Source organism: Taudactylus pleione, unplaced genomic scaffold, assembly GCF_031769625.1.
Source record: "Taudactylus pleione unplaced genomic scaffold, aTauple2 ptg000061l, whole genome shotgun sequence".
NCBI lineage: Eukaryota > Metazoa > Chordata > Amphibia > Anura > Myobatrachidae > Taudactylus > Taudactylus pleione.
This window is the reverse complement of record NW_028284463.1, coordinates 10,256,812-10,277,866: the sequence shown is the minus strand read 5'-3', so window position 1 is coordinate 10,277,866 and position 21,055 is coordinate 10,256,812. Positions and strand designations below refer to the sequence as shown.

The window sequence follows — 21,055 nt, the reverse complement described above, 5'->3', positions numbered from 1 at the left end:
CATTCACTGACTGACTTTCACATCGCACATTGGGCCTGATTTAGAGCCGCTTTCAAGCGCTGCGTGTTTGTGATCTGTGCATGCGCCGCGTCCGTTGTGCGCATGCGCGAGCCCCGCCAAGTGACTGAATTTCAGTCGCTACGGGGCCCGCTACAAGACGGGGGCGGCTGTCGATGGTGAGTGACAGCTCGCCCCGTTTTGTAGGCGGGTGGGGGGGGGTGGTTGGCCAAACGCAGGCGTTCCCTTAGGAACACCTGGCATTTGAGGGAGGACCTACTGACATCACAACTGTTAGAGCAGGAAGTCCACTCGGCCTTGCGGCAGCCGAGACCCTACCTCAGGCTCTCGTTGCAAGGCCGATGGTCGTGATTATCGCGACGGCCTCCTTGCCGCTCGCACAAGCTGTGGGTGGGCTTCCACAGCTTTGCAAACGGCAGGAGACAAATTTTTTTTTAAAAAGAAACACGCCCTTAGTGTTCCCTCTAGCTCCGGCGGGAGGCAGGGCGCCGGAGCTAGAGAGGGCATGCCCGTGCGCGCGCCGACCGAGAAGGGGGCGTGGTCATCGGAAAAGGGGGCGTGTCTATAAGACGCGTCCCCTTTTCGTCACTCTTGGGGGCGTGCCCGACACTTACGGACACGCCGGGCAGCCCCCAAGCGCTGCAGACAGGGAGAATAGATGCCGGGCGCATGCGCCCGGCGTCTATTCTCCAGCGGTGACCGGGTCACCGCATGTTTCTCCACCCGCGGGACACTGCGTCCCGCGGGTGAGAACTGCTCCCGCAGGCTGTGAGGGCAGGGCACTTTTTGCCCTCCTCCTGGAGGGCAGGGTGCTTTTTGCCCTCCAGAAGGAGGGCAGGGCGCCGCACCCCGCTAAAACAGCCTAGCGGGAACGCTACGCCCTCATTACCTGCTAGCGGCCGGCCCTTAGGAGCGGGTCTGAATCAGGTCCATTGTCAGGGTTGTAATGGAAGCGTTTTGAGTGTGTACATGCAACATATACACTACAGGCAACTTATTTACAGTCAGGGTCAGACTGGCCCACCGGGGTACAGGGGAAATCTGGTGGGCCCTACTGCCATAGGACCCCACACCCTCATCTTGGGGTAAGGCAAGGCCGTCTTAACAGCACTGTCGCCCTTAGGCAAAGCAATGCACTGGTAAAGAATGTAAACCATCCATAAAATTAAACCTTTAGATTTATTGGTACTTTAACAAAATCACTGCGTAAACATAAAAAAAAAAACATGATGTAAAGCGAGGATTACGGGCTCCACTGAGAGAGGGGGGCCGGGGAGATCGTGCGTCCGGCACCACCCCCTAAATCCGGCTTTGTGGCTGCAGGCTGGGAGGCAGGCAGAGAATGCTACCTTGCTGCTCTGATTGTATCAGATTGGCCCGGGGAGCGTCTTTCTCTGCCCGCCTCTCAGCTGGCTGCCCCATGCACGGAGCGAGTGGCAACACTCCATGTAGATGCCCCCCAGTCCAGCCTGCCCATGCTCAATGGCCCCTAGAATTGTGGGGCCCTGACCACTAAGTATAAATACATACCAGGGCTCCTATTTGGTTGGAGCAGCTTCTTATACAAACCGTCTGCAAATACCGAATAACGGAAACGCTTGAGCGCGTTATTCTGCATTCCCCGACGCGCGGAGATCTTGTGTCTTATGGGAGTGTCGGAAGTGTTTTGCGTACAGAGATGCCGAACCGCTCGCATAGGGGTCGTACTCAGCCGGAGAAGCTGCACCTGCCATCATGAACATTTAATTCAAAGTATTTTAATTATAGATTATGTTTCAGGAAAGCTGAGTAGATCAGGCCAGCCATAATAAATGATAAATGTATTAAATCTATGCTTGGTGCATTTCCCCCTAATTGTCATAGAAAGGAGTAAAAGGCGACAACCCGGTGACTTACCTGAGATCAGAGTTTAACGGCGTCCTCCTGGGAGACTCCCCCAAGCTGGAAGCCGCCCCTGAGACCCCCACTGAGTACAACTTCACCACCAGCTTTGACATTGGGGCCGAGAGCCCACACAGCCTGGATGATGTTACACACAAACCCGTCATACGTAAGTGTCCCCCACTGTGCACGGTTCCCAGCCTCTGGGTGCCACATAGGTTCCCGGATAGGATGCAGATAACTTGTGTATTGTAGCTATAAACATGAACAATGCAACCTGCCTCCAAACAGTGGCGCCATCTAGAGGATAACAATCGTGAAATAGTCATGAAAGAAATGCCACCCACATATTATGAGACATTGATATTCGGGTGAGGGCAGCGGTTACACCTGCCATGGTATTACCTCTGATTACATGGGATGATCATATTAGGTTTACAATCCTATGCTGAATTTACAATCTCTAGGACAGTCTCCCTATAGAGCTCATCTGCCATCAGCAGCCATAATGCCTAGAAACACATATTGCATTACAGCAGATTAACCCACCAATAACCAGATCTGATATTTTGTCCCAATGAGCTTAACAACCACATCTGTGGACAATCTTCCAGTCATTCCGCTATGAAAACAACCAGATTTCCCGGTTGGTCAATGTCACTAGGCATAAGCCCATGGGGATCAGCAGCCAACCAAATTTCTCATCCTGGGACTGTTTACAATGTCAGGCCAATTTGGTTGTAACCAATCAGATTGGGCAACATATGGGGCCATCTTTAGATTCATAGGGGTATTTTTACTAAAGTGAGAGATTTTAGAAGTGGAGATGTTACCCATAGCAACCAATCAGAATCTAACTATTATCTTCTTGAAGGTGCTCGTTAAATGGTAAGTAGAATCTGATTGGTTGCTATGGGCAACAACTACACTTCTAAAAACTGTCACTTTAGCAAATATACCCCATAGATTCACACTGAAAGGATTTAATTTCAAAATTAAAAACGTTTATAAAAACAAATTGCTGGGTATATTGTAATAAATGTGCCATTGGCTTATATTATCCGCCAAGCTTTCTCTTTTGGGTGAACCTGATCTAAGGTCAGCGCATTGTCCTGGATGATCGGATGTGACATACTATTAGAGCGTTACTTTATATACTGGTGCAATTGTACATCACATCATTATTCCCCTCTCCTGTATATCCCTCTGTGATTCCAAATCCAGCTAGCGCTAAATGTACGTATCCACTACGCGACCCAGGGAAGACAGTACGATTACCACATCGTAATAGTACCGTCGTTCCCCATCCCCTATATGCCTACACTGAATGATATGTCGGTCAGTGCAGGCACCCTCCATCATCCCTGAACATGGTCAATCTGTCGTTATCGACAGATTGACCGGCATGTTCAGCCGATGATTGATGTCGGAAACGACCAGAGGGAGCGCGCATCGCTGGTCGTTGTGCACGATTAATGGACGACTGAACGATAACGATGTTGTTATCGTTCAGTCGTCCATTAATATCGCGTAGTGGATGTGCGCCTTTAGACTGTAGAGGGTGCTCTGTGTGTCGCTGACCTCTTCTCCCCTCCAGTGACCGCCATTGAGATCCTACCCAAGGAGAAGAAGCAGAAGGAGGAGAAAATTGTTATACTGGGGCAAGCGGCCGTGGATTTGCTTCCCTTACTGCGAGGTGAGTCTAGCCTCACACCTCACTCTCTTATTTATGAATGAATTATTAAATGCACCTTTAGTCTCCCCAATTTTTAATTGCTCCTGTCACATTGTGGCCAACGTATGGATCTTCAGCCCAGCTTTGTGATCTTTTTAAAACTTTTTTAAAGTTTTCTCTTGCTATCTTCTCTCCTTGGTTAGATACACCGTCCAATAGAGCACAGGTTCTCAAAGTCCGTCCTCAGGACCCCAAACAGTGCATGTTTTCCAGGTCGCCTCACAGAATCATAAGTGAAATGTTTAGCACCACCTGTGGATCTTTTAAAATGTGTCAGTGAGTAATGAGTACACCTGTGCTCCTGCTGGGTGACCTGGAAAATGTGAACTGTGTGGGGTCCTGAGGACCGAGTTTGAGAACCACTGCACTAGAGTATAGTGTATCTAACTGTGCTTGTATTTACACATTCTTAGGGCACAGTCCCCTGCATACCCCTGGCCGTCACCCCTACGTCATGTGGCATCAGAGAAGGGCGAGGCGAGTGATTTGGTATATTTTAGGCCAAATACATATGTTTAAAGGTTCTCACACACTCAGATCTAGAGGCCACACACACATGTGCCACGGAAATCAGGACTGTCCAGAATTTTCTTTCCTCTTCCAGCCTATTTGGGGCATTGAGTATACTGGTGATGACAGATGTTCCCAGTGCGCAGGACTTCATGTGCTGATGTGGGAGTTTGGCAGATGCCTCCTTACTGACCGGTATGACTGGGAATGCGGCACTGGGATGTGATAACAGCAAATGCTCTCACAGTACTTACTGGGGGGAACATCGGGAGAAGCATGAGTCTGCTGTCTATGGCTGGGTCACCAGTGAGGCAACGGCTGTTCCAGGGCAGGACCTCTGCACTGCTTGTTACCCAGGTACAGAGCGCTCATGCTACTGAAACCGTAAGAGCCCGAAGCGCGGGGAACACACGGGATCTGGCTTCAGTTACTACAGTATGACCCCTCTGTTGTATTCAGTGGTAACTGGTCAGATAAATGCGACATTGGCAGAGCCTGATTAAGACCTCATGGGGCCCTAGGCAAGACAGTGATTTAAGGGCCTATTTTTTTTTATTAAATATTTACGGCATATTCCCTAAAAACACCAGTTTTGGGGGGAGAACCGCAAATATTTAGTATCAGCCCAATGTATGAAGGAGGAATCGCCGCCGCTATCTCTGATATCTGCTGCAGTCCGTCATTCTGGCAGCAGCTCCCATAGGTGTCTGTGGGAGTTGTGAAGCTGTCAGATTTACCAACAGTCCGGAGTTTGGCCCCCACAGCTATAGCCTTCCCCGGCAATGGCCACCGCACATACGTGGTAAGTAGACTGCGCATACGCAGGATCCCCGACAGAGGAGTGAACAGAACGTCACTCCAATCACATCCCGGGGACGAGCTCCTGTCAGCGTAATTGTGGCTTCTCAGTGTCCACTAGATTATAGGCGGGAGCCTAGGGGCCATATTCAATTTGAGGCGAAAAGTCTGAGGTCGGACTTTTCGCCATCATTGCCGTTTTTCCTGGGATAAAGTATTGGATGCGTGCCCGCTTATCCCCGTATTCAATTAGGAATCATCGAAAACCGGACCCGATGGAAAGGTAAGTATTGAAAAGTCCTGTCACTTTTGGGGAAATCAGCCTGTCACCCCCTAGAAGATGCTCTGACATGGGGGATCACTATGGGTACCCCCGAGTTGGCCTGCTGAAGGTAATTGGGGTTTTTGAACAGCCGCGGCAGGTGCATTAATACGTCTTTGAAGAAGCGGTGAAGAATAGCACTTAGCTTATTTTTTGGGAAAAAATAACTAGTCCCATCACATTTGGGGTACATGAAAATGGGTGCAAGCATATTTTTAAGTCCCTAAAGTGATTTTTTTAAATTCTTCAAAAATCCTCCTGCCGCTACCACCCGCACTCTAGAAAACACCTGCCGCATACTTGGGGTCCCCCCCTGACCAGGGCCAGATTAGCAATGGGGCGGATGGAGCTACAGCTCCAGGCCTCCACATAAAAATAGGCCCATTGTCATGACAACATGATGATGACTGGCCATCTGCTCTCCACACGCGCAGCCATAGATCATAAGTAGTAAAATTGTATTTCGATTTACCTGGCAAAATTAAGCATTTTTTTTCTTTTACATATTGGGTCTGAGGGCTTCATTCAGAGCCGCTCGTAAGCGGCCGCTCGTTCGTTCCGAGCGATGTTCGCACAACTGCGCATGCGTAAGGATCGTTATACGCATGCGCGAACCAGTCAGTGCGGCCGAAAATCGTTTGTTCGTTAAATAGCGAATGCCTGCTATTTTGAGTGACAGGAGGAGGCGTATGTGGGTGGTAACACGGGAAGGTGCTTGAAAACGGGGAGTGGAGATCCGAACGCAGGCGTGCTTAAAGGTCAAAACGGGCGTTTTATGGGTGTGCTTATTTAATACAGCAGCGTCATTGACCACGTCACTGGGTTATTTTATAGCCAGAACTGCTCGCAAGATAGCGGTAGGAAAAACCAACCACAAGAATAGCGAGCAGTTCATACGCTGTTCGATGTACTCGATTAATCTATTAAATAGCGGACATGACGTAGGATGCGAGCGGCCAGGGGGCGTATTTTTCCAAAAAACGACCCATGTTTTGTTCGCACCTTCAGACCTAGAGGCGTGAACAGACCGCAAAGAGCGAACGGTTAATTTGAGTAGCCACCCCCTTTTTCTGAACGAGCGAGCGCAAATAGCGTCCGGCTCTGAATCAGACCCTGAGAGTATAAGGGTGTACACGCCCACATGGCACTGGCCACACCTCCTCTCTTCTCATAATAGGCCCTTGGTCATTTTCAGCTCCAGACCCATGTGGCCCTCAATCCGGCTCTGCCCCTGACTCTATTTCGCTAGTTTTTAAGTATGTCCCCCAACTTTTTTTTTTTGCCACCAAAACAAATCCTCTTTTTTGGGGTGTCGTATTGAACTTTTTACATTTTTTTGACACAGATACCTTTTAAAGGAACATTCCAAGGGGTGCAGGCTACTTTTTTAAAGTCTGCACCCCAAAACCCCTATTCTGCACTTTTTTCACCACCTAAACAGTGGTGAAAACATATCCCCGTTTTTTTACAAACACTTTTCGCTCCTGCGAAAAGTCTTTGAAATTGAATATGGGGGTAATTGAAAATAGCGAAAATGACGTCATCGGGCCGATAACGGACTCTTCGCTCCTAATTGACTATGGCCTTAGGTTGCTTAGTAGATGAACCCAACTGAAACATATTCTATCCGTATGTAGCATTTTCAGCTGTTCCTGAAAGTATAGCGCTCTGCGAAGTTGGCACTGTATAAACGCTTTAGAGGAAAACGCAGCCAAACTCTGATCCTACTCTGGTTGTTATAAAGAGGACGGGTTTGTTGGCATGTTAAGCCCCCATAATTCCTGGGAATGTTCCACAGCGGTATACACGCAGTACTGGATGTATACAGTTACACAATGTGATTGAGCGGTGATGGAGATTTGGCCGCTATCCCTGTGACCGACCACTGGACCTCTCTCACCTCTCCGCAGTCTTCAAGATACTTTACATTCCGAGGGTGCGATTTATTATACTGCCTGATAACTTTATAGGCTACACACAGTATGGCTTTCCTTTTCTGTCTTCTCAGTGTAATCCCCACTCTGTCAATACAGGCAATAAAGAGAATTTGCAGCTGAGCCCTGTGATGTTTAACAACCTTTGCGTAATGGGAAGAACCAGAAGCGCTTTAAAGAGACACTTTTATTATTTATCATCCTGTTATCACTGGCAAATTGGACCTTCATATTTGTATCAGAGCTGGGCAACTTGCTGTGTGGAACTACAAGCTCCAGCATGCCCCTCAAACTTCTGAATGATGCTGCTTGCTGGAACTTGTAGCTCCACAACAGCTGGAAAACAGGCGTCCGCTGGTTGTTTGTTTTGCAACTGTGGAACAACATTTCCCAGTGTGCCCTGTCACTCATTTGTTGGCAGAGCATGCTGGGACATATATTCACACTAATGCTGGGGAAGGTGGGGGGGATTGGCACGGGTTGTCCAGGATAATACACATGATATGATGTGTTTATGCCAGAAAATGTAACATGTTCGTTTTCTGACACCGCTGACATTTTGTGTCCTCAGGTGAATGCAATTTCAAGACGACCGCACCTCTGCACCCAGTTACTGGCTCGCTGCTGGAGTCCCGCCCGGATGCCAAGGTACTTCTGAAGTGACGGGTTAATCTGTAATAGTTATGTTTAAAGGGTAAATGAGCAGGAAATCTGATATGCCTGTGCACCTCCAATCCAGCGCTTCAGTGGATCCTGCTGGTCCAAGCATGAGGTCTCCTCCTGCTCACAACTGGGGCAGAATGAGGAAATGGGGCAGTACATTCAGATCAGATCAGAGTTTTTCTTGGACTAATCTCATAGCCCAACCCAAAGCTACATTTGGGGTGGTGTTATCCTTGGATCATTTTGAGCGACTTTTAATATATATTTCATTTCACCAGAAATTTTGTCCTGGGTAACAGTTGTACAATTTATTTCCATAACCTTGGCAGCCTATAAATTGTTGGCCGCTTAGCTGTAATACTTTTGAATTTTTTTTTTAGAACTGGAGGCACTCGACGTCCATGTTGAACCCAAATGAGGCGTTTACTATGTTCTTAGGACTATGGGAGAGCTTATAGCAGTTACTGATACGCTCTTAATGTTTGCATTTCAGCCAAGCCTGGAGGTGTCGGTGTCTGTCCCAACTCCTGTACTCACTGAGTCCCAGATAAGTGACGGGAACCTGCTCAGAGCAACCGTAGAAGCCGCTTACTGCGTCCCGGACTCCTGGAACCCTGCGGGGCCTCAGTTCAATTACGTCGCCAGCCTTCAAATACCAATAAAGGGGGAGGTGAGAAACAAACGTCTATGAGCCTCTGCAGCGCTGGTGTAATCTGGCCTCTTTATAAACCTCTCTTTAGACCATATTGAAATATCTGTAGGAGCTCGGGGTATAAATCCATAAGCAGGTCATCGTGGAATTGGAGTGAGTTCAGATAGAGGCAATTGAATTAATAAAGGGAGTGGAGAATATTAGGATCCATTGTCAAGAGAAAAGTCGGTTATGAAGAGTTTGATGATGTTGTGTTCAGGTCCTAGATAATAAGATGGAGCAGAAGTTCTCAAACTTGGTCCTCAAGGCACCCTAACAGTACAGGTTTTAAGGATATCCATGCTTGACCACAGGTGACTTAATTAGTACCTCAGTCAATATGATATAACCACCGGATAGAGGTATAGAGGTCTGTAAATGGCTGTCTGTGGGGTACCTATGACACAGATAGAGGTATAGAGGTCTTTAAGTGGCTGTCTGTGGGGTACCCATGGCACGGATAGAGGTATAGAGGTCTGTAAGAGGCTGTCTGTGGGGTACCCATGGCATGTATAGGGGTATAGAGGTCTGTAAGAGGCTGTCTGTGGGGTACCCATGACGCAGATAGAGGTATAGAGGTCTGTAAGAGGCTGTCTGTGGGGTACCCATGGCGCAGATAGAGGTATAGAGGTCTGTAAGTGGCTGTCTGTGGGGTACCTATGGCGCGGATAGAGGTATAGTGGTCTGTAAGTGTCTGTTTGTGGGGTACCCATGGCGCAGATAGAGGTATAGAGGTCTGTAAGAGGCTGTCTGTGGGGTACCCATGGCGTAGATAGAGGTATAGAGGTCTGTAAGTGGCTGTCTGTGGGGTACCCATGGCGCGGATAGAGGTATAGAGGTCTGTAAGTGGCTGTCTGTGGGGTACCTATGGCACAGATAGAGGTATAGAGGTCTGTAAGTGGCTGTCTGTGGGGTACCCATGGCGCGGATAGAGGTATAGAGGTCTGTAAGAGGCTGTCTGCGGGGTACCCATGGCGCAGATAGAGGTATAGAGGTCTGTAAGTGGCTGTCTGTGGGATACCCATGGCGCGGATAGAGGTATAGAGGTCTGTAAGTGGCTGTCTGTGGGGTACCCATGGCGCGGATAGAGGTCTGTAAGAGGCTGTCTGTGGGGTACCCATGGCGCAGATAGAGGTATAGAGGTCTGTAAGAGGCTGTCTGTGGGGTACCCATGGCGCGGATAGACGTATAGAGGTCTGTAAGAGGCTGTCTGTGGGGTACCCATGGCGCGGATAGAGGTATAGAGGTCTGTAAGAGGCTGTCTGTGGGGTACCCATGGCGCAGATAGAGGTATAGAGGTCTGTAAGTGGCTGTCTGTGGGGTACCCATGGCGCGGATAGAGGTATAGAAGTCTGTAAGTGGCTGTCTGTGAGGTACCCATGACGCAGATAGAGGTATAGAGGTCTGTAAGTGGCTGTCTGTGACGTACCCATGGCGCAGATAGAGGTATAGAGGTCTGTAAGTGGCTGTCTGTGACGTACCCATGGCGCAGATAGAGGTATAGAGGTCTGTAAGTGGCTGTCTGTGGGGTACCCCTGGCGCAGATAGAGGTATAGAGGTCTGTAAGAGGCTGTCTGTGAGGTACCCATGGCGCAGATAGAGGTATAGAGGTCTGTAAGTGACTGTCTGTGGGGTACCCATGGCACAGATAGAGGTATAGAGGTCTGTAAGTGGCTGTCTGTGGGATACCCATGGCGCGGATAGAGGTATAGTGGTCTGTAAGTGTCTGTTTGTGGGGTACCCATGGCGCAGATAGAGGTATAGAGGTCTGTAAGAGGCTGTCTGTGGGGTACCCATGGCGTAGATAGAGGTATAGAGGTCTGTAAGTGGCTGTCTGTGGGGTACCCATGGCGCGGATAGAGGTATAGAGGTCTGTAAGTGGCTGTCTGTGGGGTACCTATGGCACAGATAGAGGTATAGAGGTCTGTAAGTGGCTGTCTGTGGGGTACCCATGGCGCGGATAGAGGTATAGAGGTCTGTAAGAGGCTGTCTGCGGGGTACCCATGGCGCAGATAGAGGTATAGAGGTCTGTAAGTGGCTGTCTGTGGGATACCCATGGCGCGGATAGAGGTATAGAGGTCTGTAAGTGGCTGTCTGTGGGGTACCCATGGCGCGGATAGAGGTCTGTAAGAGGCTGTCTGTGGGGTACCCATGGCGCAGATAGAGGTATAGAGGTCTGTAAGTGGCTGTCTGTGGGGTACCCATGGCGCGGATAGAGGTATAGAGGTCTGTAAGTGTCTGTCTGTGGGGTACCCATGGCGCAGATAGAGGTATAGAGGTCTGTAAGTGGCTGTCTGTGGGGTACCCATGACGCAGATAGAGGTATAGAGGTCTGTAAGAGGCTGTCTGTGGGGTACCCATGGCGCGGATAGAGGTATAGAGGTCTGTAAGAGGCTGTCTGTGGGGTACCCATGGCGCGGATAGAGGTATAGAGGTCTGTAAGAGGCTGTCTGTGGGGTACCCATGGCGCAGATAGAGGTATAGAGGTCTGTAAGTGGCTGTCTGTGGGGTACCCATGGCGCGGATAGAGGTATAGAGGTCTGTAAGAGGCTGTCTGCGGGGTACCCATGGCGCAGATAGAGGTATAGAGGTCTGTAAGTGGCTGTCTGTGGGGTACCTATGGCGCGGATAGAGGTATAGAGGTCTGTAAGAGGCTGTCTGTGGGGTACCCATGACGCAGATAGAGGTATAGAGGTCTGTAAGAAGCTGTCTGTGGGGTACCCATGGCGCAGATAGAGGTATAGAGGTCTGTAAGAGGCTGTCTGTGGGGTACCCATGGCGCAGATAGAGGTATAGAGGTCTGTAAGTGGCTGTCTGTGCGGTACCCATGACGCAGATCGAGGTATAGAGGTCTGTAAGAGGCTGTCTGTGAGGTACCCATGGCGCAGATAGAGGTATAGAGGTCTGTAAGAGGCTGTCTGTGGGGTACCCATGGCGCAGATAGAGGTATAGAGGTCTGTAAATGGCTGTCTGTGGGGTACCCATGGCGCAGATAGAGGTATAGAAGTCTGTAAGTGGCTGTCTGTGGGGTACCCATGGCGCAGATAGAGGTATAGAGGTCTGTAAATGCCTGTCTGTGGGGTACCCATGAAGCGCATAGAGGTATAGAAGTCTGTAAGTGGCTGTCTGTGGGGTACCGATGACGCAGATAGAGGTATAGAGGTCTGTAAGAGGCTGTCTGTGGGTACCATGGCGTGGATAGAGGTATAGAGGTCTGTAAGTGGCTGTCTGTGGGGTACCCATGGCGCGGATAGAGGTATAGAGGTCTGTAAGAGGCAGTCTGTGGGGTACCCATGACGCAGATAGAGGTATAGAGATCTTTAAGAGGCTGTCTGTGGGTACCATGGCGTGGATAGAGGTATAGAGCTCTGTAAGTGGCTGTCTGTGGGGTACCCATGGCTCGGATAGAGGTATAGAGGTCTGTAAGAGGCTGTCTGTGGGTACCCATGGCGTGGATAGAGGTATAGAGGTCTGTAAGTGGCTGTCTGTGGGCTACCCATGGTGCGGATAGAGGTATAGAGGTCTGTAAGTGGCTGTCTGTGGGGTACCCATGGCACGGATAGAGGTATAGAGGTCTGTAAGTGGCTGTCTGTGGGGTACCCATGGCGCAGATAGAGGTATAGAGGTCTGTAAGAGGCTGTCTGTGGGTACCATGGCGTGGATAGAGGTATAGAGGTCTGTAAGTGGCTGTCTGTGGGGTACCCATGGCGCGGATAGAGGTATAGGGGTCTGTAAGAGGCTGTCTGTGGGTACCATGGCGTGGATAGAGGTATAGAGGTCTGTAAGTAGCTGTCTGTGGGGTACCCATGGCGCAGATAGAGGTATAGAGGTCTGTAAGAGGCTGTCTGTGGGTACCATGGCGTGGATAGAGGTATAGAGGTCTGTAAGTGGCTGTCTGTGGGGTACCCATGGCGCGGATAGAGGTATAGAGGTCTGTAAGAGGCTGTCTGTGGGTACCATGGCGCGGATAGAGGTATAGAGGTCTGTAAGAGGCTGTCTGTGGGTACCATGGCGTGGATAGAGGTATAGAGGTCTGTAAGTGGCTGTCTGTGGGGTACCCATGACGCAGATAGAGGTATAGAGGTCTGTAAGAGGCTGTCTGTGGGTACGATGGCGTGGATAGAGGTATAGAGGTCTGTAAGTAGCTGTCTGTGGGTACGATGGCGTGGATAGAGGTATAGAGGTCTGTAAGTGGCTGTCTGTGGGGTACCCATGGCACGGATAGAGGTATAGAGGTCTGTAAGTGGCTGTCTGTGGGGTACCCATGGCGCAGATAGAGGTATAGAGGTCTGTAAGAGGCTGTCTGTGGGTACCATGGCGTGGATAGAGGTATAGAGGTCTGTAAGTGGCTGTCTGTGGGGTACCCATGGCGCGGATAGAGGTATAGGGGTCTGTAAGAGGCTGTCTGTGGGTACCATGGCGTGGATAGAGGTATAGAGGTCTGTAAGTAGCTGTCTGTGGGGTACCCATGGCGCAGATAGAGGTATAGAGGTCTGTAAGAGGCTGTCTGTGGGTACCATGGCGCGGATAGAGGTATAGAGGTCTGTAAGAGGCTGTCTGTGGGTACCATGGCGTGGATAGAGGTATAGAGGTCTGTAAGTGGCTGTCTGTGGGGTACCCATGACGCAGATAGAGGTATAGAGGTCTGTAAGAGGCTGTCTGTGGGTACGATGGCGTGGATAGAGGTATAGAGGTCTGTAAGTAGCTGTCTGTGGGTACGATGGCGTGGATAGAGGTATAGAGGTCTGTAAGTGGCTGTCTGTGGGGTACCCATGGCACGGATAGAGGTATAGAGGTCTGTAAGTGGCTGTCTGTGGGGTACCCATGGCGCAGATAGAGGTATAGAGGTCTGTAAGAGGCTGTCTGTGGGTACCATGGCGTGGATAGAGGTATAGAGGTCTGTAAGTGGCTGTCTGTGGGGTACCCATGGCGCGGATAGAGGTATAGGGGTCTGTAAGAGGCTGTCTGTGGGTACCATGGCGTGGATAGAGGTATAGAGGTCTGTAAGTAGCTGTCTGTGGGGTACCCATGGCGCAGATAGAGGTATAGAGGTCTGTAAGAGGCTGTCTGTGGGTACCATGGCGTGGATAGAGGTATAGAGGTCTGTAAGTGGCTGTCTGTGGGGTACCCATGGCGCGGATAGAGGTATAGAGGTCTGTAAGAGGCTGTCTGTGGGTACCATGGCGCGGATAGAGGTATAGAGGTCTGTAAGAGGCTGTCTGTGGGTACCATGGCGTGGATAGAGGTATAGAGGTCTGTAAGAGGCTGTCTGTGGGTACCATGGCGCGGATAGAGGTATAGAGGTCTGTAAGTGGCTGTCTGTGGGATACCCATGACGCAGATAGAGGTATAGAGGTCTGTAAGAGGCTGTCTGTGGGTACGATGGCGTGGATAGAGGTATAGAGGTCTGTAAGTAGCTGTCTGTGGGTACGATGGCGTGGATAGAGGTATAGAGGTCTGTAAGTGGCTGTCTGTGGGGTACCCATGGCACGGATAGAGGTATAGAGGTCTGTAAGTGGCTGTCTGTGGGGTACCCATGGCGCAGATAGAGGTATAGAGGTCTGTAAGAGGCTGTCTGTGGGTACCATGGCGTGGATAGAGGTATAGAGGTCTGTAAGTGGCTGTCTGTGGGGTACCCATGGCGCGGATAGAGGTATAGGGGTCTGTAAGAGGCTGTCTGTGGGTACCATGGCGTGGATAGAGGTATAGAGGTCTGTAAGTAGCTGTCTGTGGGGTACCCATGGCGCAGATAGAGGTATAGAGGTCTGTAAGAGGCTGTCTGTGGGTACCATGGCGTGGATAGAGGTATAGAGGTCTGTAAGTGGCTGTCTGTGGGGTACCCATGGCACGGATAGAGGTATAGAGGTCTGTAAGTGGCTGTCTGTGGGGTACCCATGGCGCAGATAGAGGTATAGAGGTCTGTAAGAGGCTGTCTGTGGGTACCATGGCGTGGATAGAGGTATAGAGGTCTGTAAGTGGCTGTCTGTGGGGTACCCATGGCGCGGATAGAGGTATAGGGGTCTGTAAGAGGCTGTCTGTGGGTACCATGGCGTGGATAGAGGTATAGAGGTCTGTAAGTAGCTGTCTGTGGGGTACCCATGGCGCAGATAGAGGTATAGAGGTCTGTAAGAGGCTGTCTGTGGGTACCATGGCGTGGATAGAGGTATAGAGGTCTGTAAGTGGCTGTCTGTGGGGTACCCATGGTGCGGATAGAGGTATAGAGGTCTGTAAGAGGCTGTCTGTGGGTACCATGGCGCGGATAGAGGTATAGAGGTCTGTAAGAGGCTGTCTGTGGGTACCATGGCGTGGATAGAGGTATAGAGGTCTGTAAGAGGCTGTCTGTGGGTACCATGGCGCGGATAGAGGTATAGAGGTCTGTAAGAGGCTGTCTGTGGGTACCATGGCGTGGATAGAGGTATAGAGGTCTGTAAGAGGCTGTCTGTGGGTACGATGGCGTGGATAGAGGTATAGAGGTCTGTAAGTAGCTGTCTGTGGGTACGATGGCGTGGATAGAGGTATAGAGGTCTGTAAGTAGCTGTCTGTGGGGTACCCATGGCGCGGATAGAGGTATAGAGGTCTGTAAGTAGCTGTCTGTGGGGTACCCATGGCGCGGATTCAAATTAATAAAGAAACCGTTGATGCTCAACACCACAAAATGGGATCTCCGATAGCAAATTACGGGCTTCTTTTTTGTAAATCATATTTATTGGGTTCTCACAGTAGATAATATAAAAGAAAACAGAGCAGAAACACAGGAAATCAATATAAACAGTACTTAGGAACAACATGGCAATGACCAAATATCATAGCTGTCATATAACCCAGCGACCTTGCCCCGTGAGGTAACGATACATCGAGCGCACCGTACACACTACATGATCCGCTGTACAATGGGGCGATGTGTCGTTTACATGCTGCATGTAACTACACTGTGTTGTTCATTGAATCGTCCCATCTGCCGTGCAGGACAGCAGACGGGACGCTGCGATGAACGACCATGGCGAACGACAGATCAGACGTATACAAAATACCATTTATACAATAAATCTTTCCGACCCGCGTCTGAACGATAACAAGAGATATGGTAAGAACTTACCTTTGTTATCTCTGTTTCTACGAAGTCAATAGGGTCCAAAGGGTTGACCTTGGGGTATAGGTTGGGGAACCAAATCCGGGCACCACGCAGTTAAAGCTTTCAGCTCCCAGGATGCACTGGGTCCACTCTCCCTATAACCCCGCCCCCCAGCCAGAGGCACCTCAGTTTGTAAGTAGCCAAAGGCCGGAGGAGGAGAGAAAAAGAGAGAGAAAACTGGAACACTCAAGAACCATACTCACAGAAAAGGAGACGGGAAACCGGTGACCTGTAACACAGCCCATATGAAACCAGGTGCGTCAGGGCGGGCGCCCTGTGGACCCTATGGACTTCGTAGTAACAGAGATAACAAAGGTAAGTTCTTACCATATCTCTTGTTTTCTACTTCAGGGTCCATAGGGGGTCCACAGGGTTGACCTTGGGGATGTCCCAAAGCAGTTCAACCAAGGGTGGGGACGCTCCTGTGCTGAGAGGAGAATCCGTCGCCGAGACTGAATGGCCGTACCCTAAGCTCCAGAATAATATGGAGCCTAAAAACCACTTTAGGAAGAAACACAGGGTGAGTGCAACTCATACCCTGACATCCAGAAGAGGGAGCCACCTGAGAACTCTCCCAATTCCGACACTCACCTGGCGGATATAAACGCCATAAGAGAGAGAGAGCCTAAGCAATAGACCATGTAATGACTATCACACCCAGTGGTTCCTTTGACTGTCCCCGGAGGGAACGAAGAACCACTACTAACTCCCAAGGAGCCCCTAGGGGGGACAAATGGCGGCATAATCCAGAAAACACTCTGAAGGATGAACTGGATACCAGAGTGGAGCAATTCCACACCTTAACCATACTGACAGTGTAGAGATCCGCACTGTCAGGAAGGCTAGGCGGAGGGTGAGACCCAAGCCAGCTGGAAGGAATGCCAGAATATCTGGAAATCCTGAACGCCGGAGGATCGTAGCGACAGGTACGATACCATAAGAATTAAGCCTGCCACAGTCTGTGGAAGGTCCCAGCAAAAGCTGATCTGTGTGCTCTGATGACAAAGCCATGGAAGCCGTAGGACCCCCGTAGGGACGTAGTCAAAGACAAACGATCCAGGTCCAGGGCAACACAAGGACCCCGAGACAACAGGTCCGGATAGTGAAGCATCAAGAATGGAGTATCGGAGGGGAAATTCCGAAAATCAAAGTACCCCTGACATCTGGGGCAATCAGGAGCCACCAGCAGGAAAGCATCTCCGTCTCAAATGAAGCTTCCGAAGACCTCGAGGAAGAAAGGAGACCAGAGGACCCAGGTACACAAAGTGGAAGGACCACTTCACCGACAAAGTCACTGAAGGTAGCTTCAAAAACCCCTAGTGCTGGACCGTAACACCGGTAGTGTGTGATAAAGTCAGAAGGCCATGAGGATCACCTCAGGGAGGCACTCTCTGCTCACGAGGAGACAAAACCTCTCTTGGAGAAGAGACTAGTCCCCGGGATGCACCTCGTGATGGCTGAGGAAGCCCGCTTCCCAATGGAGAGCTCCTAGACTGAACGCTGCAGAGATGGCCTGGAGGAAACCCTTGGCCTATGTCAGAATGTGAGACAATTCTGTCATAGCCACCCAACGAACAGTGTTGCCAAGATGGAAGCCACTGTCGTAACACTGTCAGACTGACCCTATCGAGGTTTACCCTGAAATACGTGTAATGCCAGGGAAGGCCCAAGACAGCCTAAAGTTCCAACAAGTTAATTGGTAGGGCGGAATCGACAGACGTCCAACTGCACTGAAACGAATGCGAACCAGACACTGCTTGTAGCAAAAGAGTACCCTGGACGAGATGGCCATAGCCACCCGGACAGAGACCGACTCGCCTCCGGAGAGAGCATCATCATATGAACAGTGATCCGACGGAAAAAACCCATTCCACCTGGAGAGGAGCCAATTATGGAAAGGCCTGGAATAGAACTAAGCCCATTCCACCCATCCAAAGGCAGACACACTGGATATTTGACCACGCATCCCAGAGTATACTGACATATGTCGACTACATAGACATCCGCATATTCCAAGTCAAGGAGTGGAGATCCCGTCTTATGTCAGAAGAATTCTCAGATTTCTGAGAATCCAGCAGGGCTCCCAGATGAAGAATACCCTGAGAGGGATGCAAGTAGGACTCTTTCCGCTGTTGATGAACATCTGCGCTGTGAAGAAGCCACAGTTATTCTGACCTGGCTGTAGAGTACCTCGGTCATCCTGCTAAGAGCAGGAGGCCATCCAGATACTGGAGCAGTTGGATATGCTGAACCGGTGAACTGTCAGAAAATCCTTAAAGCTGGTAAACCCCTGTGGGGCTGAGGACAGTCCCAAAAGGCAGAGCCTGAAAAATTGCAAGTGTTGCTGTGGCACAGGAAACCTGAGCCCATGCTGATGAGAGGTCTCTATATGTACCCGTAGGCACGTGTCCCGCCTATCCAGGGATACCATGAAGTCCCCAGGATCCAAACATCGCATGATGGAGCATAGGAGTTTCCTCCTGAGCCCAGGTACCTTTAGAAACTGGTTCAGGGAATTGAAACAGAGAATAGGCCAAAGAGGACCATTCAGCCACTGCACCAGAAAGAACGCAGAACAACCAGTCCCTCGTTGAGATAGTGGGGATGGCCTAACTAGCTCTGCTTACGGCAAAAACTGTATAGCTTTCTGGATATGTAAGGCCCTGTTCGGGTCTCAAGAAGGGCCCACGCACCACCACCTGTAAAGAGGCCGCCTGAGCAATGAGAAGGCGTACCCGTAAGAGAGTACCACTCCTACCTATGCAGCCGTGCCGACTTGACACCAGCAGTGGGTGCACTGAGAAAGTCAGTAACTCACTCTGGAATCCCCCAGTTGTAGACCTGTCCCGTCAGGCTGAAGAATTATCCTGAGGTTCAGAAGCAGGGTCGGCTGGAAGTCCAGGTCTGCTCGGCACTGGATATGGCGGCCCTTGTAGAGGCCGACAGCCTAAGAAGAAACAGGCCTTTAGGCTGACTCTGAGGACTGAAAGATGTAACAGACTTAGTCTGAGGCCCTGTAGTGGGAGTAGCTGAAGGCGGTAAACGTGTCGTTAGTAAAACTACCAATGTTACTACAATCTTGTCAAGGTCAGGACCAAACAAGATCTTCCCTCTAGATGGTATCTGCACCTCTGCATTCCCAGAGCGCAGCCATAGTGTAGTACAGTGGATACAGTCGCAGCTGGAACCCTGAAAGTTAGGAGACTGGTATCCAATATAGGTATTGCCACCTATGACAACTGCATACATAATGTGAGCGATCAAAGACATTTGAACTCCAGACGTGATGGAGGGGAAAAAATGTCACAAATGCATCAGCTCAGTATGCAATAGTAGCAACCAACCATGCTATAACCATGGTAGGACGGGTAACAGCCCCTGAAAGTGAGTATACTGATTTCAGGCAGAGTTACCACCTATGGATCCGTAGAATCCGACCACGCAGGAATATAAGGCGTAGTAACGTCTGTAATCAGACGAGTTACATGCCGATCCCCCCCAGGAGGGGCTCATGATGACCCTTAGGGAATTTGGGACCGGAGGCCAAATCGCTGTTGTGATACTTCGTATCTAGCGACAGCCAGAGTCCCGCCATGCGATCCACCCGCTAGTCAGAAATAGGGAACCCGAAGTCATGTTAGACTGAGGGTGTAAGATACAGGTGCAGGATCAACATTCTCTCTAACCAGAATGGACCTGACTACCAGCCCCAAAGCAGGGATAATAATACCTGAAATAGGCTTCCCCCCGTGTAAGAGGGAAAGAACCCAAAACAGCATCCAGTCCACGGCAGAGCCAACTGGGAAGTAACCACAGGGCGTATACCACGCCATTTTGCGTTTCATAGAAAAACGACATCCACCCAGGGTGGTGTTGTGGTAATCCCTGCAACGGGAATGACAGACTATTGTGGCACCAGGGGGAATTCATGTACTGTGAAACCCTGTAAGGAGCGATAGTCTGTGTCACAGGGGAAGAGTGCAAGAAACTGCGAGATACCCTGAGATGAAAAGGGCAGTATGGTGAAGTAACCCCAAGTGAGGTACAACAATGGGGCCCGCCCGGCGATCCGCAATTGAGAGGATCCCAAGAAACAAACCGGCCAAGGGGGTCGTGAAAGGGGCCGGCACCAGATGACGCCACATACAGAACCCTTTATGAGTCAAATCCTCCGCACTAACACCTGCAGCACATGACTTGCAGGATAGTAAAAATGGGTGCAGTATAACGCTCTATCTCCTGGTCAGACATATCTGACCAACCCTCTTGGCGGAAATATCAAGCAGCGCTATACTGATCCTGACTGATGCCAAAATTAGCTGCAGGGACCCATTTTCTGCGTATGCAACACACAGTTCCACCTAAAATATGGCAACGTGCAGCACGCAACAGTATGTGACAAACCTCACAAATATTAACGAGTATATACATGTGAGGTCTCAGAACCACCCTAAGTACAGCTGTATTAGGGCAGATTGTAAAAAAAAGGGATAGATATATACTGACAGGTGAGAGAATAAAGTACAGACAGTCAGCACTAGCATAAGTCACATACAATGCAGATATATACATATATACATAAACATGTCATATAATATACTGCACTGTCACTGCATTCAACTGCCCAGATTCAGTGTCTGGAAAGGCTACAGCGCTGTGTACACTGACCTGATGGTGAGGTACGCAGGGGGACTGGACTCACTGCCATCTCCAGAGATTTCTGCTGCACCACAGAGATAAAATGGCCGCTGGAGACCCCAGAAGAAGCGTGGCCCGCGGAGGAAGCAGCTCAGCGACGCCAGACTATGGTTACTGGAAGGCGCGCTGAGCTGGGGGGAGGAGCCGCTACAACAGGGAAGGCTTCCTCCCCTGGCCGGCTATTAACCCCCCGGGATGCCGGCTCCCAGCGCCGATCGCTAAGTCCCTGGTGGTCTAGTGGACACGCGGGGTATGGGGGGCCCGCCGCCACTGCCGGTGCCTCCGGTCTGTCCCCAGAGACCGGAGGTACAGGACTGCATATTAAATGCGCGGATCACCGCAAGCGGTGACCCACGCCTTACCTGCTCCCCGTGGATCCGGCAGCAGTCCTTGGCGCCTGCAGAGATCCCCAGATCCGGCTAGTACAGACTCTGGGGTCCCGCTGAGATCCCCAGATCTGTACTGGCGTCTCAGCGCCCGGCGGGGTGATGGAGCGGCAGCTTAGACGTCCTATGGACAGTCCGATGCTGCCGCTCTAAAAGTCCAAAGTAAAAATAAAAACTTTGGTCTTAGAAAAAAATAAAGCTTAGGGGCTGCTAATCCGCCCCCACTGCACTAAACGGTGACCCGACTCCGGCCGGGCACCAACTTAAACTGAGGTGCCTCTGGCTGG

The 21,055-nt window shown here is 50.4% G+C and overlaps 1 protein-coding gene across 3 annotated transcripts in view; it reads left to right on the top strand.

Annotated features, from left to right (window-relative positions):
• CFAP70 (cilia and flagella associated protein 70) overlaps positions 1–21,055 on the top strand; it is a 78,767-nt gene that overhangs the window by 8,166 nt on the left and 49,546 nt on the right. For all 3 annotated transcript variants that reach the window (XM_088464915.1, XM_088464913.1, XM_088464914.1), the window contains exons 4-7: positions 1,882–2,068; positions 3,497–3,595; positions 7,770–7,846; positions 8,355–8,531. In XM_088464915.1, the coding sequence (XP_088321041.1) occupies positions 1,882–2,068; positions 3,497–3,595; positions 7,770–7,846; positions 8,355–8,531 (540 nt within the window). The remainder of the gene's footprint in view (positions 1–1,881; positions 2,069–3,496; positions 3,596–7,769; positions 7,847–8,354; positions 8,532–21,055) is intronic.